Here is a 27,211-nt window from a genome sequence, read left to right on the forward strand (position 1 = left end):
CTCTTTGAGGGTTGGTTTCTCATCTGAAATATTTTTTTGATAGTGCAGTTCTTTGTTTTAATGTAATCACAGTTTCTAATCAATTGAAGATGAAGCTTAAAAATTGCACTTTTAGTAAACTCAAATTGAATTCTATTATTAAAAATGTCTATTAAAGTTAATTCTTTCCCACAGATATGAAGTGACACAAAAACTGATAGAAAGGACTGTACTCTCTTAGGCCTTGTCAAAGGCTGATTTATTGCCGAAACTGAGGTATCAGGCCAAGAAACTTAATGTGGCCAGGTATATGTGCAAGCCTTTTGTGCATTTGTAGATCTAGAAATGTTTTGTAAGGTCCTGCTGCATTTAAAAGCTTCTATTACAATTTGAGCAATGTTATCTTTTATGCTAACTGTTACAGGCCATGTTCCTTTGAAATTCTGTAGCATTAGCACTAGTTATGGAAGTGATTCAATGGTGTACATGACCTTATTCTGCAATACTACTCAAAGACGCAAAGATGCGAAGAATGAGCTGAGACGCATAGCAGCCACTACACCCCAACTTCCACCTATTTGCCGCAATGAAGATGTTTTACAAGTACTTTATAACTATAATTATAAACACCATCCTAATAGGCTAGGTACTGTATTTAACTTGTAATGAACTTGATTTCAGCTAAACATTCAATTAATGTTACTAGTACAATGGGAAATATAATTACAGTCTTCAGGGACACATTAAGAACCAAATTTTGCTTTCAGTGTTCTAGCCCATTGCTCTAATTTCTAGGGGATTTACATACGTGTGCATTCACTGACAGAACTTGGCCCTTTCACTAGATACTTCTTTTCTAAATCTTAAGATTTTCTCATTTAAGTGTGTTTATATTTAAAGTTACAGCCCCAGCCCCATCTTGATAGGAAGTAATTTGTATGAGTCCTACATCAGTTCTACTGATATTACAGAAATCCTTACTTAAATGGGCTCCAAATCACAGAATGATGATAGAGCAATAAATAGAGCAGTGCTTCTCACTGAGATTTGCAGACAGCGTTTTCATGCTGGTGCTAATAATCACTGAATGAAACAACTTACAAAAAATCTTCCAAGAGCTGTGTCCAACTTCCCCACAGAGGTTCTCTTCTCTCAGTTTCCTAAGCATCTTAAACATCATCCAAATGCCCCTCGCCAGTAGAATGGATTTGGAGTCCCCTTACCAAATTCAAGAGATGCCTGATTTTCAAGAGATGCTGAACAGCTGCAGCTCAGATAAACTGGTGAGAACTGCAGATTGTATAATTGTGTATCTTATTTGCTTATCTCATTTAGATATTGAAGTCTAAACATTTGTATTTACTTTTTTAGGTATAAATTCTATGTTTTGTTTATTCTCATTCTTCCTTTCCTCTGCTCTGGTAAGTAGAGGCATTCTCTCAGAGGCACTGCTTGTAGAATGACACAAGATTTTAGAGAGGAAGAATCTGGCAGAATTTTGTGCTTACTGTTTCTTCAAAGAAGAGATCTGAAAGTCTGAAAGATGGTCAGACAAACAAAGATGTTTACATTAAAGCCTGTGTAGTTCCACAAATCTTACTGTGTGCAAAGAGCAATTCCTTGCAGCAAAAATGTTGTCTTTCGCCATCCTAACAAATGTCAGGAATGCTGAGTAGCTTGTGGGGAAGTGAAGAAGTCAATGCTCTGATTATCTGTCGTGTGTGAGTTCATGATAGTACTATCTTCTTATCCTTGACTTAATATATGGACCTGCTTATGGATATGCCTAGTTTAAACATGTAAATGACTTTATTGATTTCATTAGTCACATGCTCAGAAATATGGCACAGATTTCATTACGGTGGTAGATTAAGGTGCACAGACAATGCAGGAAACATTCCTCATGGAAAAGCTAAATACAGATGCTCTAAAACAGCTATGATAACACTAGCAGTTTTAATGATGTATAGGGCAGCTTTAAAAAGTTGAGTCTGTATTTGAGACTTTTTTTATGAAACAAGTCATTCAAACGAAACCTTTAAATTCCCAGAGAATCTGCTTTTAAGCTTTCCTGAATCCTACTGTACTAAACATTTATATCTAATTGTTCAGAATATTAAATCACTGTTCTAATAGTAAAGATTATAGTAGTGGTAAATGGTATGACTTTTTTAACATGGGGATTTAACTCCTACCTTTACAACACATTTCACTGCAGCTTTAACTTCTGGCTACTTATGAACACATGATGTCTTTTACATTTTAATGACTCTTACATTGCAATTCTTTAAGAGTTTCTCTCCCAGTTCTTCAGGCTCCTACAGAATTTGAGATGCTGGTCTCCTCATTCAAAGTTCATTCTCTTCAAACATTTCTCAGACTCCTTAGTTGAAATAAGTTTAGGCTGCTGAGTATCTTCTTTGGGGAACATGATCTCCAAATACAGATCAAACCTTGGCATCTTGAATTCTCAGTTTTCATTGTATTTCAGTCTTGTATAGGATGTCCCAGAAGCCCATTCTACCATGATTACTATAAAAAAAATCTTCAGTTACAACTCTTAATTTTGTCACAATCCCTTTTCTTCCTATATTGCTTCATGTTTTGCTTAGCAGCAGCTACCTCTAGTGTTTGAACAGAACAGCTATTTTAACAGCACACAGCATAGTAAACTGGCAGTTTGAAACACTTGTGTCCTATTGAAACTGTTTTGCAGGCAGGAGGCAATTTCCTTGGTGGGAATTTCCACGGTGCAGTGAAAATGACACACACACACGTGTGTGCAGGAGTATTTTCACTATGTAGGGACCATTTCAGAGCTTATTAAATTCAACAGAAAGGTTCACACTGACTTTAGAGGAGCTTTAAGTCTAGCCCCTCCTGGCATTTAGCCAAGCCCTCAAGTCCTTTGTAGCCAGAGAAACACATATTCAAAAGTATTGGAAGAGCTGTCTGGATAAAAACGTAAGCTTGTCTCAGTGTCACCGAGGGGTGTATCAAAAGCAACCAAGCATATATTCCTCAGCAATATAAAAGGCCTGAAGAGCAGTGTATGAAGTATGTCAATTAACTGCAAACACCTCTTGTAAGCCAGGTAATTCTGTATCTTTTGTGTTCAATGTATAATTTTGTAGGTGCTGGATATAATTTTGAAGTAGTATCTATTTTCTCATTTTTCAGGTAGTGTAATAATTGAGAGAAGTTTACTGGATCCCCCTATCCCTGGTTGGACTGGCTTTGTGCCTAGAGCAAAAGTCACTGAACTAGGACACGGTGTTCGTTATCGTGTGATGGCAAAAAATTGTTTTCAGGATTTTAAGAACTTAGTAGATCGAATCCCCTATAATTCTTCTATCAGCGTCCACAGGTAAGCTTACATAAACATGAAGGAATGAAAAATGCAGTGCAGGCTCACTCTGTGAATATTGTATACTGCAGCAGAACTCATAAGTAAAAGTACAGTACTGGATTGAATGTAAGAGGTATCATCTGAAGAGGTATGTAGCCAGGATTTGGTTGCGGGAGAGCACAGGTATGTCACAGTAGTAACCGAAAGAGATCAGGTTTTGCAGTAGAAAGGAATGGGGAGACTGACGGCTGTGAATACCAGGGAGTTTGAATTGCTAAGCTGTAGTAGTCCAAGGAGTTAAAAACGCGACTCCCTTTCCTAATAGCAACAAGGAGTATTTCCTTCCCTCTGAGGAATCAGTTCTGCACCTCTACTAGGAACTTCCTTCTGCCATCAGCTGATAAGAGAGGACACTAGACTGAACATATCCTTTTCCTTTGTAGTACAAAGAACAACTTCCATGCTGACCTGATGCTTCCCACACAAAAAACACACTATGTATGGTACATATGACATCACTGAGTATTTATTTGCTAACACATACTGAAGTTGCAGTTAATGCATTGCAGTAAAATGTGTTGTTCACAGAGTTTTTACTCATCTAGTAGCAATCATACAGAGCAATTTTTCTTAGCTCCCCCCCACCCCCAAGAAACCCTTACTTATGTCAGTATTGACTTCTCAAAATCAGTGGAGTTGAAAGAAGTTAAGTGACAGTAGAGCTGGATCCAACAGAAAAGATGCAGGAGATATTGTATTTAATTGTGCTGTCTTACATGCAATACTACAATATTATCCTTCCCTTCAGATAATTTCTCCTCATCTCAGGATAGCAGTAGTATCTGCAAGGTTTTGGGAGCACGCAGGTGCCTAGTCCATGCAAAAGCCCATAGCAAGTAGTACATAGACAGGTAGGAGAATAGATACCTTTGTCCACTCAGTGCAGGGTCAGCATTTAAGTCTGATGATTGTGTAAAACATCTGAGGAATCAGGTAACATAAATGAGGATGTTCCAAAACTCATATAAATTATTTTTATGGTTAATTTCTTTTATCTTAGAGGGGAGACGCATGAGATGATTGAAGTTCGAAAAATACCACATGCCTATCAAAGATTCTACAGGCCTGAAGGGATGATGCCAAAATACACTGGTCACATCCCACGTAAGCATTTATCATTTCCATCCGTTAGGGTCAAGTGGTATATAATATTAACTATGTCTTTAGACTTTTTTCTTTTGCTGTTAAGGATGCTATCCAGTGAGTAACCTTGGTAAGTCTTTAAAAGGACTTTAAATGTTTTAAATGAACTGAACAAGTACAGAAAGATCAGATAACCACATGACAATATAGATAATAAAAATTAATTAGCACTGCTGCAGAGTCCTCATTAAAGCTTGATACAACTGCTTGCCAGTGTCAACCTATTACATGTCCTGCTTTCAGGAATGAAGAAAAGACAGGCTTTGCAGGACACAGTGAAGATTAATAAACACTGAGTACTCTGGGAAAAAATGGAGAAGAAAATAGTGATGGTTCTCAGTGCTAGAGGAGAGAAGTCTGTGCCAAGTACTCTGGCCTTTTTTCTCTATACCTGTGCAGATCCATCCAGTGTTTTTGCTGACTGCAGTTAAATCTCTCAGAGCACAGCAGGAGATAAATTAGGCTGGGAAGGACCTAAGACATCACATATCTAACCTTCCTGCTGCAAAACAGTATTTGTTCTGCCTAAGCGATTCCTGACATTTGTTTAATGTTTTAAGTCTTCTGACAAGGCAATGTTGCTACCTTCGCAGGCAGTTTATTTGTGTTTAACTGTCCTCATCTTTGTGAAGTCTTACATAATGTCAACTCTGAATCTCTGTGGCTGCAGTTGAATGCTATTAAACCTTGTCATATCCCTAGAGGACACAGAAACGTTTCATTCCTTTCCTCTCTGTGGCATATTTAACATTTGAAGAATATTCATATGCTTGCCCTCAGTCTAATTCTCTAAATTAAAACCCAAGGCTTTCAATCAGATTTTGTAGACCTATGATTTTTTTTTTCTCTATTGCTATTGGCCATTTGGGGGGATGAAAAAGTGGATTCTGGTTTCTTGCAGATAAACATCTCATTGCTGGGAAGACGTTTGGAAATCTGTGCCGAAGTAGTTCTGTGTGTACACACACAGAGGACTCCTATGGTGCATATCTCACTAAGAAACAGAATGCCCTGGTGAAGCATCAGCAAACAATGAAATATGATGTTAATAACTGAGGCATGTTGTGTTTTTGCCTTTTACAAACACTGATTAAAGGTCTTGTGTGCAATCTGAGGGGTGTGTGTTTAAACCTTGGGGCATTGTTGCAGCAGTTAATATTATACTACTTGGATGTGTTTTTGATAAATTGCACTTATGAGGTAACAACGAATTTTGTAGTTATGAATCATACAGTTTTGCACTCATGTAGCTTTTAGCAATTTGCATTGCTAAAGCATTCTGCTCGAATTCCTATAGTGCTGAAGTTCTGATAGACTACTTGTGCTACTAAATCAAAGTGTTTTTAGCTTTTGGACTACATGGGAAAATGTTGCAATGGAAAACTTAAATGAGTGAGAAATCAGCAGGACTGCTGCAGGAGTTTAGGCAGGATACATTAAGCTATAGCACTTGTAACTGCAGATTAAAAATGCAATAAAATAGCCTTTCTCTAACTGCAGTAAGCCAAGCTCTACACCAAGAATAAAAAATAGTCCACCTGCTAGTCATCCCCACTTTTAACTATGGGTCAGCTCTTCTGGCCTTTGTTTCGCTCAGATATTGCTGATCCTAAAATCTCCAACTCTTCCATTGTGACTATTATGGTACATGCTGCTCTTCGAAAACCAGAATCTGAACAAAGAGTGTTGGAAGACGTAGTTCTAGACTCAATCACTTAATTTACTCATGATTGATGAATGTGAGAATCATGTTTTCTTGATAGATGCACATTGCTTCACCACCTTAACCTATGAGGATGGTGAAATGACAAAAAGGTATAGTAAACCGTATATAACAGTACTTTCAGCCCTGCCTAATTTATGAAGGGAACAGAACAGCAACAGAACAGCTCACTTAGCAAGAGCTGTAGTATAAACTCAGAAACTTAAAATTTGTTCCATCTATCTTACCGTATTCCCTGACAAAGGTGAAATGAAATGTTTCCCCCATTGTTCCTATACCCCAAATGCTTCACATGAACAAAGGAGATCATGGGATTGGTATGAGAATCCTAACGTGCACAGAAACCCCAGAAGAGTTACCGTTTAGAAACACATGGTTTGCAAATATTCTTTGACATGGGCCTGGTTGGGAAAGACAGAGCAGCTGGACCCGTTTTAGATACCAAAGCGAAGCAAAACCAACTGGTGAAATTACCCAAATTTACTGAACTCTTGTGGGGTTTTTTTTGCCCTGTTAGATTATATTAACCTTCCTAGAGCATATTCACCTGCATTGAAATAATTATTTCTTTCATTATATACCAGCTTAATTTTTTGTTCTTTCAAAATTATTGAAATCTATGACAAGAGGTAGTGATATGAGGAAAGGTTTGATTTCTGGTTTGTTAATCAATTCCATAATATCTCGTTCTTCACAATTGCTTTATTTAATAGCACCAATTTCTGCTTTCAGGTCTTGACTTCCCTGCTAAGCATTTAAGTTGCAGGGTTTTTTTTTTAATCTTTTAACCTTTATCCCTTTGAATTTTTTTTTCCTCAGCCTATAATTTATCATACAGTCTCCTGTCAAAGGAGGAGGTAGACTAGGTGATTTTTACTGTATTGCAAATTATAATTATTATCGTTATTTGCATTAGTAATGGATTCATTCTTATCACTGAAAACAATTCCATTATCTGATCAGACAGTTATCATCACACTGTCCGTGATCGTATATTTTCATTAGGCACCTCTTTCTCTGTGGGTCAAAAGGAGAATTATTCTTTAGCGCAGTCACTCTTCTCTTTACTCTTAACATTTCCACTGGTTAAAAAGAAGTTGTTAATCCCCCACGAACGTCCTTTGTAACAAAAATATGCCCTTTGCTGCTCCTGTGTTATTGTCCCTTCAGACATGGCAAGGCAAGGAATGGCATGTCTGTGCTATGAACTGCCCTTCAGTGTGCTTTCTGCCACAGACACTGGGAGGAGGTTTGTAATTCAGGTTCAGTGGGAGGAACTGGGAGGTTGATTGTCATGACCCAGAGGAGACATTTTGACTCCTTTTTGAATTAAACTGAAGGTGTAAGGGTTTGTAATCTCCTTTTAATGAGTTGAAGAAGCCTCCTTGCCTGAATCCCGTGGAAGAGGCAGTTTCTGGAGTGTAATTTTTACAGAGTGAGATTACAGAGGGAGCAAACACCTCTCAGTCTCTGATTCCCCATTAAACAAGCAAGGGTATAAAGTGGTCACGTGGCAGCGCTGTCTGCACTGCAAGCAAAGGGGAGCGGGGTGCAGTGCAGGGGAAGAGCCGAGGGCCACGAGGAGAGGCCAGAGCCTCCCTAAGAACCACGCGAGCCTTGCCGGAGCTGCCGTGGCAGGGAACCCCTGCCAGCCTGCCCTCCTGTCCCACTGATTTTTGTCCTCTCCTCAAATAAGAGGAGGTCAGCGTATGATTAAGGACATCAGGGAAAAGACTTTAAGTCTAAAATGAGAGTTTCAGTTACTTTCTTAGGCAGCTGTTCTGGAATTCTCCATACCCTGACGCAGACTGTATTCAGTAAACACAGGACACAGCATTCAGTGAATGAGGGGATGGCTTCTGCTTTTCAGTCATTTCAGGCAAAATACCTGTGTGCTCGTTGTGTTTCACTTAGTGCTTAGTTAACATGGTGATGGTAGTACTTATACTCCTCCTTCCTAAAAAAAACCCTCTGAAAACTGTGAATGAGCAAAGTTATGCGAGTGCCAGACATTGTTATACTGTAGGTAAGTGTTTTGTTTTGTTTTTTCCTTCAGTTCCTTAATTGGTTTGATGTGAAGCAATTATCCACTTAATGCAAATAAAGGTAAGATTTTTCAAACCATATGTACCACAACAATAATTACATGGGCCATAGCACAAAGGGAGACTTGAATATAACATTTGTCTTTAGGCCTCACGTAATATGTCTTCAGTATGCTAGCAAGTGTAGTAGTCACTCAGTTACTGTACAATTGAATAAAATATTTAGACTTATTTAAAGAGCACTTTTTGTTTCTGCTTATGTACAGGTATAATTTAGAAGTAAATGGCCTTTACACCACTAATAATGTTTTTCATATATGGCTGTAGGAGCATCATGTCAGCCTTCTTCCTTCTTCTGCCCCCTACTAATACCTTTTGTTCTGGCCAATTAAAATGCCAATACATTTTTTTGCTTTCATTGTGCTTTGAAATATTTTCAAAGGAAAAAGATGGAAATCTGAACTTATTGCATTTGTTTTCATAGAGGCAAATATTTTCTTCATGTAAATATCTTTTCCATCAGAGAATCTGCAATTTCAGAAAGAAAAAAAAAAAAAACAGAATTTTAACAAGTTTTAGTAGCTTGCTTTATCACAATTAAATATGACCATACAGTATAAATATTTCTGGAGTACAAAGGTGTGCCCAAATAGCATTTGATTTTCACTCAAATTAACAACAAAATAGCCCTGAAGCATAACATAATAAAATTCCTATTTGTTACTCTGAAGAGACATCTCAGGAGGATATGGAAATAAATATGCATACATAAACATTGTCAGTGGAGGCTAGATAAAAAGGCTCCAAAATGAAAAATCTCAACAGGTTCAGGAAGAAGAATTAATTCATCAATGCCAAATTAAGATACATGCAAATGTATTTCAAAAAGTAGAACATTGTTATCCTACTGATTTACAGAGCATATAATGATATAGACAGCATTGTTTAAAGACAACAATGAGCACTGCGATAGCTCAGTAATAATTAGAGTCACATGAAATCTTGATTTTTTTTTTATTATCCTTAGATAATTTGTAATATATGAGAGAAATACATTACACTTGGCAATCTAAAATGTAATGAAAATATGTAGGCCAAGTTTGCTACCATATTTAAAATTCTGATTGCAGTGCTACCCACCAACAAAGTAAGAGTAATTTCTGACAGGAATTCTAAACTACGGTACAAAGCATTGCTCACCAAATTATTCATTCTATAACCACAGTTATAGCCCACTTGTTTTCTAATACAGATAACAAAAGATACATTTTAAGATCTCTACTGTCCTATTCTTCCTTTAATAAATAAAGTGAGCTTTTCAAAAGCTACAAAATGATTTAGATAAAAATCAAAACATTTCTACGTTTAAAGATTCGATCAAAGACTTGCCACGAATGGTGTGATATTAAAGTTTCAAAAAATAATCAATTTAGCATGTATTTTTGAACATGATTTGTCACAAATAGCATTCCCAATAGATAAGAATGATTATATGGTAAAGAGCGTAATTTATATATCTCAAACGCTATGCTTTTGTCACTGACATCGTTAAGGAATTTGACACGTTTGCAGGAGAACAATATATGTCAACTGAAATATATACCAATTAGCTATAAATGGGACACTGAAATGAATGATGCATGTGCATGCTATACTTACAAGTAATAACATGTGGTTTAAAGTCACTTGCGTTTTCAAACAAGAATTCTTTTCATGTTGTCATTTAAAAAATCTAATATTTCAGAAGGTAGGAATAAATAGCACCATTAGCATTAAAAGCTATCTAAAGGGAAAGTAATTTGTTGTTCATTTAACATTGCATTTTATGTTATAGCTTTGTAAAGTGTTTGGGGGGGGTTGTACAAGAGATTTTACCCTGCTAAAACAAGATGACGGCAGCTCCAGTTCATTATTAGAAGGAGATTTTTTATTATACTATTATCAACTTTAATGTCTTGATTCTGTTAGGTGTTTGTTAAAATTACATGGGCTGCTGAAATGGCTATGGCAAAAGATAATGCTGAGAATATCATGACTGTCAAAACAATTGTGTAGGCAAGAATCTGCTTATACTAAGGTAAAGGAACAAAAGACAAAGGAGAAACTCTCTTGCAATATTAGGAAGTTAATCGTCCTGTTAAAGTTACCTCAGCGGGAGATATTGAGATCAGGAAGCCAAATCCTAGAAGAGACAAGCAGTTGAGGTGAAAAGAAGCATGCAGGGCAACGTCAAAGGGATGCAGGATGCATAGAGACCTGACATCAGATGCAGGCTCTTGTGCTCTGGTTAAACCCAGAAACTGTTTATCTCCCTGGGAGGGAATATGCTTTCCTCCTTGGAATGGAGCACATGAATGAAGTGTAAAAGAATGCGGAGTGTTGGATGCTTTGCCTCCTGCAAAGGTATAGCCCCATAGCTGCAGGAACTCAAGAAAGGTTATGCAGGAGTGCAGGACTTAGTGCAACCTGATTCAAGACAAACAAATCACTTTGTTGAACTTTCTAGGCCAAATACTGAATTTATTTACCCCCTTATTTTACCAACATGAGGATGGAAAAAACTGGAGCCCAAATAAGCAGTAGTCTATAGCTCTCATGGAAAGCAAAGGCTGGGAAAAAAGTACAAAGCAGATTTCTTGGCTGTGCACTCACTGCTGCCAGCACAAGGAGGGAAGCACTTTAATGTGATAAAGACACCTGTACCATCAGGGTGAAAAACATCTACTGTTCCCTCTTGAAAGAATTTGGTCAAAAAAAATTGGCTTACTATTTGTAGTGTGCCAAACATATAAGCAGGCATTGCAAGTGGTGTTCTCTTTACTTGCTCATGTTTCTTCCCTATTATTCTCCCTTGAGCAAGGTTTCAGGGAGTCAGGAATCCTTGTATTTTGCAGGCTGTCTGTAGGAATACATCTCTGCAGCCTTCGAGACTGTTGTGTATTAAAATTCTCTGTTTTTTTTTTTTTTTTTTTTTTTTTTTTTTTTTTTTTTTTTTTTTTTGTTAGCATGTCTGAACAGGGAGAGTTTCTTCTTGCATGTTTGGTTGCATCTAAAGGTGCTTTTCATTATTCAGGATGTAAGGCTATGATGATTATAACTGCAGTGATTGCAGACTCCAGTGTTTTATGCATGACTAACTTTTATTAATAGCAAGATTTTGAGTATTTGTATACATTGTTAGCAAGCAGTAAGAGTTTGCAGAACATCTTCCCTCACGGTTTCGGAACCACAGAAGTGGAATCTGAAGAAAACAAAGATTATATGAATGCCATGAGTTGCCTAGATTTGTTAACATTGTACAAGTAGATTTGCTTTAATATAAGTCAACATGATTTGTGATTTGACACAGCTCTGCTACCTGAAAAGAACATGAAATACTTTGAGCTCTTAAGTTTGAAATATTACTGTTGGTAAAAGTATCGAAGGACTGTATTCTGGTTGACTGGCTTCCTTCCTCTATCTTTACATTTTTTTCCCCTCTGATTTGTGTGCTACCATCACAAGATAGGTGATGGATGCTAGTGCTAGCGACAAGAGCCAATTGAGGAGTGAGCACATATTTACTGAAACACTCTTCATCAGCAAGATGTTTTGATAAATAAAAACTATGATAGAATTTAGGAGCTCTGCTCAGTAGTAGTGCTGCTGCGCGTAATTATTATGCTTTGCTTGAAACTGTTTCCCATGTTCTCTTTTATGTAATTGCATTTTAACTATGAATTTTTATATGGGCCTAAAACATTTCCTGTATCTTCTCCTGTAAATCTCCAACTATGGGGTGGATAAAATGATATAGCTGATCAGTTCTGGTCAAGCAAGTGAATGGTTTTGTTTTAAGAAGTCCAACTGAATGAGAAAAATTGGATCAGTAAATCATGCTTCTGTAATCTGAGCATTCAAGCCACTGTACAGTGAAGTCTCCAGAAATCAATTTTAGCCAGTTTCAATAGAATTTATATTTAGCCTTTCAAGTACAGCTTCCAAGTATTAGCCTTTTTCGCTGCAATGGTAAGCCTATCATTTTTGTCAAACATGATCTTAAGGACTGTCAATATCAGAGGGAAAACTTCCACTAATTTCAACTGACAGTGAGTCAGACAGCCTAATGCAAGCTTAGATACAGATAAACATTTCTTGTAGACAGGATTTAGGAATTTGGCAAGAACAATGCTGATAATCCAAGTCAGTACTAATTTTTCTTGCCAAAGGGCTATACAGGAAATTTGCTGTTCTAAAGTCTAGATGTATTTTAAATTTTTCTCTGAAATTATTTACTAAAAAGGGCTGAAGTACTAGTAAATGGAATTATGAATTAACAGTATCTTGAAAGGAAGGAAATAAAACGTTTTCTTTAGAGTCTTTTTATTAAATACTTTACAGCTTTTCTTGGGAAAATGCTTTTACCTCACATAAAATTTTATCTCTTCTCCCAAGTAACTTTCAAGATTGTCATAATGGATATACTTACATTTTTCCGTCTTCTCCAGATTGCACAGCGACATTTGCAGCACCAAGTTTAGGCAAAGTTGGATTTATCCAGTTATTGTTCCAAATAAATTTTACCTTTGTAACTGTTCCAATATTAAGTTCTACATCGATTAATTTTGTATAAGTATTGTCTGGTTTGAGGGATCCCCTTTGAAAAAGAAAAGTTGATAGACATGAGGTGTGGTGGTATTTAATATTAGTTACCAATGCAGTCAACTAGTTGGCTGTGGTAGCATGCTTAGTGGTATGTTGGTAGTAAGATGGAGTTTAGCTTATAGTATGGTAACAGTGTAATTGCCAGCGTTTATTGGAAGACACAAACGCAGATAGGCCTGTTGCACTGCAATCTTACCTCTCGATGAGGACCCAGTTAAAGGAAAATCCCTGTGGAGAAGTATAGCTTGCTCCCTGTTCATTATGTGGGTCAGGTGAACAGTAACAGTTTTGCAAAATAATATAATCTAATTTACTATTAATTGATTGATTTATTATTAATTGATTTGTATGATACAGATGTTGGATTTGTTTGGGATGGCCAAAAGGATTATCCACCAGCTTTGGCTGTCTAGCAGATATTCCTGCACTTGCAGCAGTGTGGCTGAGTCAAATGCCTATCTTCTTGGGTCACCATAGTTTATAATCTGGCATACTACTATAACAACTACTTAATTCTTGTCACATCAGTGCAGCAAGCTCTAGATGGCAGCAATTTGAGACTGGAAATGGCTTCAGCTACTAAAGCTTGCTGAATATGAATCAATACTTCAATCTTCTTCCTTTGCCTAGTTACTTCCTAAAATTTACCTCTGCTGTATCAAGTCAAAAGACATTCGAACGTGTGATGTGGTTATGCTTGTAGAACTATCACTGTAGGCATAGCTTGAGAGAATAGGAGGGGAAAAACAAGAGGATTCAGTAGAATTGCCAAGACAAAAATCTCTGCAGATTTAGCAAGCTTTGTGAGAAAGACAGATGGTGACATTTTTATTCCTGCCCCAAGCTTTAAACTTTGATTCATCTGCTTTCAGGTGAGGATGTTCACTCTCTCTTCTCCCTATGGCTTATGGTAGTGGAAGTAATGAGAGACAGCACAGACAATCATTTTGCCTCTGTTTTTGTGCTCCCCAAAGGTCCCTGGTAGGAGATTGCGACATTTACTGTGCTCTCTCACAGGAACTGAACTGACACAGGCTCAGTGCAGCTCCAGATAGCAACTTTAGTGTGCTGGAGCCCATTCAGTACTGGCAGCCTCATCTCAGGCGGCTGCATGCAAACTGAGGTTAACTCATAGCAAACGCTTTCTGGCAAATGTGAAGTTATTCTCTTAGGAGTGGAAGAGTTACTATATTTCAAGAACATCAAAATCAGAGTGCATGCTCCCCATTTTTACTAGTTTCAGCTATTTTAGTTGAAATAAAAAAGAAAAAATCAAATAAACAAAACCTCATGACTCAAGCAAGCAACTTCAGCTTAAGCAGGCGAAGTCATGAGCAACAGAAAGCAGATTTTTATCAAGTAAAACACTAGGTAACTTTAGCAGTAAGCAACATTTTACAAGAAGAGCAAAGACAAAGAGATCAGAGTTCTGCTAGCATAAATTTAATAACGCCTATATCAGATATTAGGCAAGCTAAACCAAAATTATGTGGTATAGCCAAGATCATGATTATTTTTTCAGTTAGGAAAGATGAGAGGCTACATTCTAACTTTTGCCCTTCGGATGCAAATCCAGAGTGACTGAATTGTTTCTGCATTTATATCAGGAAGCTGTACCTGAGGGCAAAATTTGGTCTCTGAAGTAGGACCAATTTAAACAAAAATATTAAAAATATAAATTAAACATTCTATAGGAGAAGTTTCTATTAAATTTTGAACTTACTGGAAAATCTGATGCTGCTTTGTGTTCCCTTTACTTCCATACAAGGCAATATTTGCATATCCATTCACTGTACTGCTTCCAGAGAGTGTCACAGATACCTTGTACCTCCAACCTATACAGAAGAAATACAGTAAGCTAGATTGTACCTACAGAGATGAGTCTCCAAAACATTAAATCTTGGGGTTTTTGGTCAGTATCCTACACAGTGGCTGAAAGCAAAAAAAAATTATCGTGGTCTTTGACTTTCAGCTCGAGGCCACATTGCAGGCTGTCTGGACTGAATGGAGTTACCACAATGTTCTCGCACATGAATCTTTGTGCTCCCTATTTTTCATTGTGTTATAACCATGCAGAGCAGATATAAAATAGTAGCAAATCAGATCTGTCATTGTGTCCCAATGTCTATGCAGCAACGTAAGAATTGGGTAGAGATTTTTTTTTATTTTCTGGAAGGAGAAAGCTAGTACATACTGTGGTAGAAACAATACAGGCCTCAGCATTTTGACCATGAAAGTTTTTACAGAAAGTGTGACCCTGGAAAGGAGGAGGCATTTAAAGGTGTTAGAAGTGAATACTAATACTGGCTAGTAGGTAAGCATGTAAAAGGAGTGTAAAAACAGATGCACACTGATGCCAAGGAAAATCCTTTCTGTAAATGGGAACTTACCTTTAGCATACAATTAGCAAAAGCATCTTTTCTCCCTTCCATTCTTGTTTACAAAAGAGAAGGAGGATCTGTCTTGTGAGAGCTGACATTTTACAATATATAGGATAACTTACGTTGTAGAGGACCTCTGGAAGTCATCTGATCTGTCCCCTTCTCAAAGCAGGGCCAACTACAGTAGGGTTGCTCAGGATCCTGTCTAGCTGAGTTTTTGAATATCTTAGAGGATGGAGTTTTCACAGCTTCTCTGGGCCTCTCTTCCTGCATTTAACCACTTTCATTGTGATTGTGGTCTCTTAATTTCTAATAAGAATTTCCCTTGCTGCAACTTCTCTGCATGCTCTCTCCATGCACCTCGTAGTGCAGTCTGGCTCCCTCTTTACTTGTAACTCCATTTTAGGAAGTTAAGAAGAGAAATTGGATTTCACACCCTTAGCCTCCTGTTCTTAGGACTAAAGAAACCCAGCTCTTTGGCATCTTTAAATGTCTCTGCTAACCATCTTGGTGGCCTCTACTTGACTCCTTCCAGTTTGTCAGCACTGTTTTTGTAGTGAGAGGCCTAAAATTGGATGTTTGTATGGGGGCAGAAGAGGAAAAGATATGAGGACCAGCCATTGCAGTGCTGTAAGGTCTGTTCATCTGTTAAAATTACTTGTAAAATGGGGTGGGGAGGGGCAAGGTGGGGAGGAGTGTCTACAAGGACCAGGTGTAGATGGAAACATTCAAGACTCACGAGTAAAATTTTTGGCCTCTCCAGTATTCAGGTAAAGTTTCATGATTTGAGTTTTAATATTCCCTTTGAATTTATCTGCGAAGTGACCCATATTTGGGCATCCATCTTCTGGGCATGGGAAACAAGTTTCCTAGTGAAAAAAAGTAGATCCATTAACAAAGTCTACCAATATAGCTAAGAAAAAAAAATCAGTCATAAAACTTACTTTAACATACCTGTCTAATTGGTTTTGAAGTATAGCAACAACAATTTTCAAATAATCCTTTCTGTAACTAGGAAAAGCTCATATGAGCTACCCAGTTTTTTCAAGGCTCTGATTTTTCAGGAATCCTTGTTTTTTCACATGCCGACCATACCAGTGACATCCTTGAATAGGCATGAACTAGAGTATGGAAGATGAGGTGTCCTTCTCAGCAACTCATGAAAGAATGATGTCTCCTTATATTTTCAGGTTGGGTCAACAAGGGCTCTTCATTCTTAGTTTTATCTTAAAAATGCAGCTTTCCACCATGGTGACAGAAGCGGGTAGTCACCTCCTCCCAAACTGATCTGAAAAGCCTCTGTCAGGTGCTCAGGAGCTATAAAGTTCATTCTAAGCACTGCGCTTCTTTATACTTGTTCTTTGCCTGTTCTCTTCTGTCCGTGCTGCCTGCCTGCAGGATATAATGAACTTCTATGTCCCTCCTAACATTAGGTTGTAGTCCAGTACCTCCAAGTCTAGGACAGGGAAGAGTTCCCTGACCTTGGTCCAGAAGCCAGCGTGATCTGTGCTTGAGGACACCTTAAGTCACCGCAGTACTTCGACCATGGAATGATCCTGAGAGGCCATTACGTATTATTTTACTTCCTGTTGTTTTGAAATAAGGCTACTTAAACTATATTTGAAAGCTCACCTTCTACAGTATGGGATTCTGCTTATTGCTGTTTGATTAATGTAATCGGTGATTACTGGAGGAGGCACTCCTTACCTGTTCCCTGGTTTGACACAGCAGAGTAGGCCTAGGGAAGCCACGCCTGCTCTGGTTTCGCGTCAGTACAGAAACAAGAGTACCTCTCTGTTGTGTTGTTACCTTTTGTTGCTTTGGTGCATGCCAGCTGCATGAGCTACACTACTTTAAGATACCCCTCAGTTCTCTTGCAAATACACTTATTGAGTGCAAGCTAGCATAAATAAGTTGAACTTTAGAGGCATAGATAAGCGCCACTGCTTTTAAAAAGGTCCATTCTGAAGGTCTGAAAAATACTTACCGTTTCAAAAACGTCATATGAAGCACAAGGATAGCCTAGAAATCCATCAGGGGAGATAATACTCTCAGAGTAATATTTGTAACTCCTCAAATGATTACAAGCCACAAAGTCTCGCGTTCCTGTGAAAAAATGCTGCCAGGTTAGTTCTTCTTTTCTGTTAATATATGAGAATGGATACTGATATAGTACTTGCCATGTCATTTGAATGGATCTTCCTTCCTCGAGAGCCTTGTCACAATTCCTGGAGTGTTAAACTTGAGATTCAAAACTTGTTTTAGTGACAAATTGATACTCCTAGGAATGCCATGGACTCAGCAGGCATAAAATGCAAACTTAAAATGTACTGTAAAGAATTACTGTGCAGCTCAGCTCATCCCGCTTCTATCCCTTCACAAATACTTACTCAAGTAATCTGACTGAGTTTCACAGTAGAAATGAGGACTGCATGAAACAGGTCTTTTATAGGCAACAGTTTGCATTACCATAACAAAAAGAAACCAAATGAAAGGTATTTAACAATGAACAATGCTGATTTATTCCAGCTGAGGACTTCAAAACAAAATTATTACTATTTGAAGAATATTTAAGGAAGGGGAGAATCTCAAAATTTAAATAATAAATAAGTTATTTCTGTTGAGTTCCTTAATTTTCTTGACTTTAGGGAAAAAGAAGATGATATATATATGAGATATACAAGTATTTCTTCGTGTTTTAATTCCCCATTATTGATAACAAGCTTACTCTAGGAGAAAAAAAAGAAAAGAGATAAATGTTGCATTGAATAAAACCTGTGGATAACAGGTCCCACAGGTAGGTTCTTGGATTCTCAGAGTTTATTTACTGGAAGGGGTCATATATTGAAAAGTTTCTAGAGCAGAAAACATGTTTTTATGTTTTGTGAAGTATAATTTCACTTTATGATACTATTTCTAATAAGAACTGCACAAAACAAAGAATAAACAAAAATGGATCTGAGCAGCCAATCTCTGAAAAATGACTGAAAATAGACACACTGACATTGTTCCTATGCAACTTGGTTTTGTAACAGGTAATTGAAATTACTTGTTAAGAAACTATTTACCTCAAGAAACTGATATAAATTTATTACTCTATCTCAGAAAAATTGCATCTAAAGAATTGCATAATAGATGTAGATGTGTTATTGTCCTACTCCACCCAGTATTGCTGCTAGGTAACTAAATAATAGAAGCAAACTTAAATTTGTTGTTACAGACCATTCCATAGTTTGGCACAGTTCAAACATGTTTGTTTCTGCTACTGGATACTTCAGAGCAGACATATTTTTCTAGAAGCAGACTCCACTTTTTGATCTCTGTATGGAAATTGATTCTGGAATGTGGTATGTCTGAACATACTAAAAGTTTCACTGCACTCTATGGCTGTTATTATTGACAGACACATCAACAGCTAGTCCAAAACACTTAAAATAAGAAAACTTAAGTCATATTTTCAGGATGACTTTCCTCTGAATTAAAATACTTACCTTCCCAGATGCCATCAAGATCTACTACCTGTGAAATAGGATTCTTCCCACATCCTGGCATTTGCTCGCCTCCATTTGGATAAAAATCAAGATGTCCTATAGCTGAGCTCATTCCAAAACCTGAAGTATTTAAAGCACAGGTAAGCACATTTTAAATGAATGTTGTCTGATACATATAGATGCTGGCATGAAGTTTGGAGACTGGAATGGTATTTGTGTTATGTCTGCAGAGCACCTAGCATAATTGAGTCATGATAAATGATTAGGACAAGCAAGTGCCACAGAGCATAAATAAATAAGTAATAATGCAAGGTGAACACTCACCCAAGTTGGGGATCGTGGGAGCTGAATCAGTGTGAATAACATCAACAAACTTTGCATCAGACTTATCCAGCCTGACTTCAATTGGAGTGCCTTGAAAATAAGGCTGGGCGGGGTCCAGACCTTAAAGGAAAAATATTTATGTTACATATAGATAAAGAGATACAGCTTTATCATTCTATATGATGGTATGATTGCATATAATTGATGTCACATTTATAGCTGTCTATGGCTCATATCTATACAGTGTATGTGTTTAGGAAAAAAAAAAAAAAAAAAAAAAAAAAAAAAAAAAAAAAAAAAAAAAAAAAGGATGTCATGCTTTCAGTTAGGGTGGAATCCCAGGCAGGAGAAATGCTTATGCATATGAAACCTATTGAATTTTACTGATTTACCTCAATATTGAATTCCAACACTTGAATATCACTTATTATTTTGAGGGACGTTTAACTAGAAGGAAAATTTTGCCCAAATGGAGGTTACTGTGTCTGCATCCCATATAGCTCATCTGTGTGGTTTCTAGAGTACCTTGTTTGAACAATTCAGGAGTTGCTATTGGTATTGCTGCCAAATTCTTGAATGATTGAAAACCAGTATACCTGCTTGTGGCCCCCAATTCAGATTTTGAAACTTAGTTCTCAAGTGTCTAGTTTTGAAATCATGATCTTTGCTTCTGATCCTAGAATGAAACGGTATTCATTTGCTCCCCAAATTGCTGCAGCAATTTCAGAAGCTTGTAAAGTCTTGCTAATTCCAGAATGTATATTAACTTATACTTGCATCTCTTATTGTCCTTGAGGAACTGATTTGGTTTTGCTTTTAGGCTGAATTTGGTGGAGTATTAGTCTGCGAAACTTAGTTCAAGGCTCAGCAAGCCCAAAATCCCTGAGGAAATGCAGTGATTGAAAAGGGCTGTGTTAACATTTAAAATTGTGTTTTGTATATTAAAAGTCACTGTTTAATGCACACTACCCTTAGCACTGCCTGTTTGATGAATAAGGAGATCAAACAAGTAGTTTTAAATTTGGTAACTGCTGAACATGTTAAAAAATTGCTAAATAGTGCACATTGCAGAATGAATTACTTGTATTTTGAGAAGTGGGTTTGTCACAAGTTTATGAGATAGTACCTCTTCAGTTTTGTTTTCTGGAAGAGTACCGAATGTGTTTTAAAACAGTCAAAATGTGGTCTGTGCTTTGTGAGGCACCTGGAATACCTTTTCTAATGAATGAGTACATATTTTAATAAATGTACATATATGATTGCCAGTTGCTTTTTTTTAAGTGTCACTTAAAAAAATTTAAGAAAGACAAGGGCTATTCCTTGAAGACAGATAAAGGGACATGGTGAATGGTTATTCAGAGTCTGTGTTGCTCTGATGCTCCTGCTCTAGATAGGAGCTGCCTGTCACTGTGTGCTAAGAAAGCCTGCACTTCTAAGAAACATCTTGCCTCTCTGGAGTAAACATTTTAATCATTTAAGTCTTGTGTGTAATATGGTTGCAAAATGGTGAGGTTCCTTCAAGCGTTCTTTGCGCTCAAGTAGTTTGAATAGAGTGCAGGTGACAAGCCAGAGAATGCAGAAAAATGAAAACTTGCTTTTGGATCTCCTGACCTGCCACAAGGGAAGATCAAAGCACTTCTGGTAGATAGTCACAGCAGCTTGATCAAGATAAGAGGTAATTACCTCTTATAAGACAGAGAGACTATTTTTTACCACGGTGGAGAATGTCCTTAGTCTTCATGTTCAGGGTGACATTTGGGAAGCTCCAAAGCAAACTAGATCCCAAAATGTCTGCTTTGAAAGAGCTAAAAAGGAAAACCTAGGTCAGCAGTAAAGAGATGAAAAGCCTCTGCTTTCTTACTTTCTCAGAGCTCAGTGTGTCTTAACTCACAACAGGGAAAGACAATAGTGCTAGCAAGATGAAAATTGAATTGGTACAGCTTATTAAAAATGAAGAGAACAAGTCCATATTCTTTAAAGTGTCTCAACTCAGAACTATTACCAAAACTGATAGCAAAACAATGGTACAAAATAACTAACTATTCGCTGTTGTGCTGCTTTTAGCATGTTTTGGAAGGGCCTGCAAGGAGTGGGTGATGTGCACCAGATGTGCTGCTCTATAATAGGCCAGAATAATGAAAGATGAGGGTGGCAGGAGAGAAGCTGCCAGGATAAGGAAGATAGAGACTTCCTTGGTTTGTTGTAATATAGTAGTGTTGGACAAATGGTTTAGAAAAACAATCATGGTTGCTAAAGCTGGTTCAGGTTGTATGTTAATTATTGTGAGTTCATTTTTAGCAGTCTCAATGGAATGTCGGCATCATTTTGTGCTATTCCAGGCTAGAGTTAGTCTGGAACAAGCTATGGCCACGTTACAGGCCCATGTCTGAAATTCAGGTGACAGTAGAGGAATCCTGCCATATGGAGAAGAAATCAACAGCTTCCTCTGCCATGGGGACAAGGTCTAGGTACAGAAAATCACTTTCTGCCCATTCACAGAGACAAAATCAACACTTAGGTTATGTACTTTTAGAGACTTTCTTCAAGGAGCACAAACTACTCCCTCCACTGATGTTGCTGGTTTGGAGCACCAGAGAGTTTTACAGTAATTGCTGCAATCATAAAAGTGCTTGACCAGGTCAGCTGATGTTATTGCAAGGGACATTTGGGTGCTTTTAGCTGTATGGAGCCTTCACATTGCTATGCAAACATACGCACAGAGAATAACCATCAAACTGACCTGTTTTCCCACACTTACCCGGGTACTGCTCCAGGCTGCACTGTGAGAAGAGGGTAAATTCTATATTGCCCAAATAACCTTTGACTGAACTACAGCCTACAGTCAGATACAATTGTAGAGAAAATGGGAGGCAACATTTTGCTAAGCAGTGGTGTCTTTCTTAATTCTGATTTACCAGTTATTCTTCCAATCTCTGGCATCCTTCTCCCAGCCTCGCCTGCTGCATGTGCTCCAAGGCTATGACCAATTAAGTGGACATTGGCTGGAGAGTATCCAAATTTTTCCTGAGGAAAATAGTAATATAAAAAAAAATCCATTTTCATCAACAATAGTGAGGAATAAAGAAGGGCTGAAAAGCTACTCTTAGTTTGACTACAGACTCAGAGCCCAGTCTACAAGGGAATCCTACAGAATTTCAGCATCTATTTGCCAGTTTAGGTACTTATGTCCAAAACTTAGTTTTTTTTAGAACCTTGTACCCAGCTGTTGCCCTCATTTGAATGTTTCTGTCTATAATAGAGTCCTGAGGGGCTCTATATGCTTTATAAATTCTAGATTCACTGAGGTTCACAGAATGCTTATCTGAGTTGCAAGATTCAACCTGTCAAGGATTCTTAGCTACATCTGGCAGTTGAGATATCACATAAGCTTGAGATGGAGATGAAAGAAGAGATGCCTTCAGCCTTTTTGGAATATAATTCAGTGGCTGGGTGTAGAGAGCACTCCTAACCCCAGCATTACTGTATATTTTAGTAACTCAGAGGTCTCCATGGGAAACACGTTCAGAGCACGTAGACTAAAGCAAAGCTTTGAACCAAGCCTCACTTTCCAAGTGAAGTGTCTTCACCTTGCACAAATGGCTAAGAAATGAGGCATGTGGCAGCTTCTGTAGATTGAGGCACTGTATACAATGGCTTTCTGTAGCATCTAGAAAGTTCCTATTTGTTCCCAAACATTTTTGCTCACCTGAGAGGCAGCAATTGTTCTCCCATTGCTGCTAACTGCCAGCTGGTTTAATGTTGTTTTTAAGAGCTGTTTTGTATATTTTGTTGCCTTGGGAAGGCAGTATGCTATGTTGATTATTTCTGCATATTTAAAACTCTTTACATTTGTTAACATATATAAAGTAACTCTTTACATCTGTTAACATATATAAAGTAATTATTCACCTGTACTTTGGGGATATCTGGTAGAAATTCATATCTGTAAGTTACCTAATGCTGCTATTTTATTTCTGTAACTGGAAAAAACCTAAGTCTATTATTTTCAGCAGAATTTCAAAAATAATCACTGAGTAGGATTTTTTTTTTTTTTTTTTTTTTTTTGCTGGTTACATGCACATTGCATATTTAGAAGTTTCTGGATCATATTTTTTGAAATCAACATTATGACTGTAGCTTTATAACTAGAAGATTCTTACCCTTAGAACATTTACAAAATAAGCTATTTCCGCGCCTACAACACGAATGTTGTTTGATGCTTGGGTATACTGACATCTTGAGCCTTTTTTCCAGTCTATGCAGATACAGTTCACGTCTTCCACTGTAAACATCCTCTGGTTTGTAAAACAAAAGTAAAAAGCAAACAATTCCACAACAAATGTTATATGAAAATAATTTACATTGCTTATTATAGCCAAACTCTTAAATGCTTTATCAATTTCTATGAAAATATTTTAAGAAACAAAGTCTTAGCATGTATCTGTCATCTGCTTGCACACAGGCACATGTGTGCTCACACAATATTGAAATAGACTGTTTTACTGCAGTAATAGCCACACCATCATTTCAAATGCCCAAAGCAGTAATTTCTGCAGAGGGGAAAATAGGATGAATACTGGTACTTTCAATTTTCGACTTCAATCAAGCTATATACGTAACATTAAAGAAGAGCTCCACTTATGCACTGATTCACTTAAGTGGTTTAAAAGTACATCTTTAATTATGAATTCCCTTCAACCAAAGGGATTTAAGAGGACTAGAAGCAAAATGTGAGCCATTTGTAACCATCATCTTTTTGACTGTGAGGTTTCAGAGAAACGGAAGAGGGCAAAACAAAACTCTATTTTGATAGACTGGAAAATGAGAGACTGAAAATTATAAAACTTCAAGCTGCTTATGATACTTTGAATAAATTACTAACTAATAAATCCAACAAACATACATTCTTAGATAATAATCATAGAATATAATCACAGAATCAGTAAGGTTGGAAGGGACCTCTGGAGATCATCTAGTCCAACCCTCCTGCTCAGCAGGGTCAACAGAGATTTTTCAAAGAGAAACTCTCAGATAAACACATTTTATTTTCTTTTGGTTAGGTAACAAAAAGAATCAGGTAGTGGAGATGCAATAAGTATAAAATCTTGATTTATGTGGATTTTTACGTTATTCTTTATAGCAGTCTCATAAGCAAATGGGGACATATTTTTAAAAAAGTTGTGTGGATCATTAATTGAAAAACCCTATCCAGAAAGTAAGAAAGTATCATAAGTTGTCAACTTGTATTCTGTTCTACACTCCATAAAATTCCTTGCTTTCATTAGTGACTGGAATAGAAAACATATTTATAGGATTTGAGAAGACACCAAGTCAGCAGGAATTGCAACTGTGTATGGGGACAGGATTAAGAAAAATCTTGACAAATTGGAGAATTGGTGCAAAATCGATAAGAGTGCTTTGTACTTCATCCACTATTAATAGCAACTTCTAGTTTGATGGTATTGTTAGAAATAATTCTCTGAGATCCCTTCTGGCTATAAACTTTGACGGCTTTGTTGATTCTGTTAATGGTCAGTCCGTGTCCTCAGCCTCCAGTACCCTACTGGCAGTCCATAGCATTGTGATGGACTTCCCATACATAGAAACCTGACTCTTGTCTGGAGAAGTATGAGGCAGTAGTTATCAATCTGCAGTTATTTTTGTAATCACCCTCATCCCTAAGCAACGTGTTGCCTCAGGGTTTATGTTGTTTTTACCACAGAAAAGACACTGATTGAACAAATACTTTTCCCTCACTTTGCTTATGAATGTGGTGCATTTTGCCTAAAGCTTTTCTTCAAGTTGCAGAGCTACATATTTGAGTTGCTGACATTTTGAAAATAAGTGGTCATTTCCTCCCTTCTTATCAGTGCAACATGAGAGAAATTGGTTAGAAATAGAGAAAATAGACAATTTATAGGAATATATTATAAATGCATACTAAGGAAATTCACAAGGGTAAGATCTCCATATGGTACATACCTTGCACATATCTGACAGCCAGTTTTCTTCTCCTTTGTCTGTAAATCCATGTATAATAAATCTGGTTATCCTGCCTGCATTAAAATTTGATTGTTCGATTGTTGAGGCATCAACTGCAGAGATCTCCTGTTATGGAGATTGAATTATTGAACATTTAAATCTGTTCTCTATAAAGAGCTTATTAAAATTTTAATGGAAATAGAAAACACTTGTTACTGAAGACGAACTGTGTTCATTTGTATAGGCATGTAAATATTACATAACACTAAGATCATCTACAAGGATTCACGTGAATTCAAGTGTGTATCCCCATTCAAACCAAGGCAAGCTTTGTCACGCATCTTGGCCAAGACTTCTAATGTTTTCCTCCTATGTAGAAACAGTTACAAAACAACTTTATAGATGTGCAGTTTCCTAGTACTTTTCAGTGGTCTTACAAAAAATGGGTGTGTGCTGCTTCATGAGGGCTGGTGGAGAGTTTTTTTGCTGTAGCAAAAGAACTCTCAGTGAGAATTCTGCTCCACAGACTTTTCCAAGGAGCTGGAAAAGGTTGTCTCTTGAATAAACTGGAGAGATGGCCATTTCTAACATTTTCCAGGAACACTGCTAGCTTGAGTCTGTGTTTATATGTTCTTTTTGCATGTGATCTGAGAAGGTTTAAACTATAACAGTTCTTACTTGAAAGTTGTCAGGATTTTCTTTTGTGTATAGGAGGAAGCGGGTGCTTATCTTTTCTGGATTCCAGGGTAATTTATGGATGGGTCTTTCCACAGTCCCAGACCATGGTATATCATCTGAGAAACATCCAAGCCGTTCATAGCAAACTTCTGTGCCTGTAGCACACAGATCAGATCATTAATATGTGAATGAGCAAAGAAGTGGCGCAGTCTAGTCCTAATACATAACTTCTTCCCTCTAAAAGTCTCTTGGTCTGTTGAAACTCCTACAGTTAAAATAAAGCAAAGACCAACAGTTGCTCTCTCCACTCTGTAAAGGCTACAGTATATCCCAAGGAAAGTAGCCACCCTATTGCCTGTAAATAGAGAAAGTCTTCAGTGAAGTTCCTGTACCCTTTCTTGGGTAGCTTTCCTCAACTGTCTTTTGCCTAGTGCAAAGACAGCTGATCAATTTCTCCTTACACTGAGCCAAGATATTGCAAATAATCAGCAGTAATCTGGGACTGTGCTGAGCCGGTGACTACACTGTATATGAGAAATTTTATACAAGCCTGTACCTTCTGCTGAGCATGAAGCTATATCCCCATTGGGCTGTCCCCTCCTTGCATTTTGCATTTCTAGCACTAAAGAAGAGTACAAAGAATGTTTCCTTATACTTTGGTATGATAGAGAAGACAAGTACAATAGGTTTTGCTTTGAGATAGAAAAAACTCATACCTCTAACTGCATGACCCTAAGGTGGGATTTCGAGAGTGGAGAAGAGAGAGAACAACCTCCCCCCACCCACACACATATGCACTCATCTCACTGTTCTTGTGTGTGAATGAATACAATGTAGCTCCACTCAGTAAGTGTAGAGACAGTATAGGGTAGAATAATATCTCATGAAATATAGCAATGCAGAAAGGCTATATTAAAAGTAATCCCGCATTCTTACCTCTGGCTGTGCTGAGCAGAAACGGTGCAAGTATCCAAATTCCAAGCATCTACAACAGTGAAAAAAGAAACAGCTAGAACTTGCTAACCTGCTGATTAGCAAGCTAGCTTTGACATACTGAATTTTTCTCATGATGAAAAGGACCTTTTGTCTTCTCTGCCACCTGTATCTATGACTGCTTCATGTGTGAGACATATGTGAGTCAGTTTTACGTTAGCTAGATGCAGTAGTGACTGTGAGGCTGCAAAATCTACTAAAGGCTCATAGCTTAAGTCCAGAGTGATCTCTCTCCAGTTTACACTGCTATTGGGATGTATTCAAGCTACTTTAAAAATAGAATAAAGATGTCAATATTAGGGACAAACCCTTTCCTCCCCCCCACTTTGAACTGCTGTGTCTTAGGAAGGCATCTGCATGACAAAGTAATAAAAAAATGAACCCAGCTACTTACAGTGCAACCTTGAAGCTTCATGCGC

The 27,211-nt window shown here is 37.5% G+C and overlaps 2 protein-coding genes across 2 annotated transcripts; one reads left to right on the top strand and one right to left on the bottom strand.

The window, feature by feature from the left end:
* The first annotated feature begins 465 nt into the window (after positions 1-465).
* On the top strand, positions 466-5,587 carry SPMIP5 (sperm microtubule inner protein 5). The gene is made up of 4 exons (XM_062580384.1): positions 466-625; positions 3,160-3,346; positions 4,389-4,492; positions 5,433-5,587. The coding sequence occupies exons 1-4, from the start codon at positions 466-468 to the stop codon at positions 5,585-5,587; spliced, it is 606 nt and encodes a 201-aa protein (XP_062436368.1).
* Positions 5,588-11,476: 5,889 nt separating this feature from the next.
* On the bottom strand, positions 11,477-26,784 carry LOC134142554 (pancreatic triacylglycerol lipase-like). Its single transcript, XM_062579726.1, has 12 exons — positions 26,736-26,784; positions 25,800-25,954; positions 25,122-25,247; positions 23,300-23,434; positions 22,055-22,163; positions 19,140-19,259; positions 18,816-18,935; positions 17,312-17,430; positions 16,064-16,193; positions 14,667-14,778; positions 12,768-12,935; positions 11,477-11,540 (listed from the first exon to the last, which is right to left on the bottom strand). The coding sequence occupies exons 1-12, from the start codon at positions 26,782-26,784 to the stop codon at positions 11,477-11,479; spliced, it is 1,407 nt and encodes a 468-aa protein (XP_062435710.1).
* Positions 26,785-27,211: the final 427 nt, after the last annotated feature.

The sequence above is a fragment of the Rhea pennata genome, chromosome 7 (assembly GCF_028389875.1).
Source record: "Rhea pennata isolate bPtePen1 chromosome 7, bPtePen1.pri, whole genome shotgun sequence".
NCBI classification, from domain to species: Eukaryota; Metazoa; Chordata; class Aves; order Rheiformes; family Rheidae; genus Rhea; species Rhea pennata.

Coding starts and splice junctions, on each gene's coding strand:
- SPMIP5 (XM_062580384.1), top strand. CDS start 466: ATGACCTTATTCTGCAATACTACTCAAAGACGCAAAGATGCGAAGAAT. Junction 626..3,159: donor ACACCATCCTAATAGGCTAG/GTACTGTATTTA, acceptor CTCATTTTTCAG/GTAGTGTAATAATTGAGAGA. Junction 4,493..5,432: donor ATACACTGGTCACATCCCAC/GTAAGCATTTAT, acceptor GGTTTCTTGCAG/ATAAACATCTCATTGCTGGG.
- LOC134142554 (XM_062579726.1), bottom strand. CDS start 26,784: ATGCTTGGAATTTGGATACTTGCACCGTTTCTGCTCAGCACAGCCAGA. Junction 12,936..14,666: donor AAGCAGCATCAGATTTTCCA/GTAAGTTCAAAA, acceptor TCTTTTTCAAAG/GGGATCCCTCAAACCAGACA. Junction 11,541..12,767: donor TCTGGAGAAGACGGAAAAAT/GTAAGTATATCC, acceptor TGTTTTCTTCAG/ATTCCACTTCTGTGGTTCCG.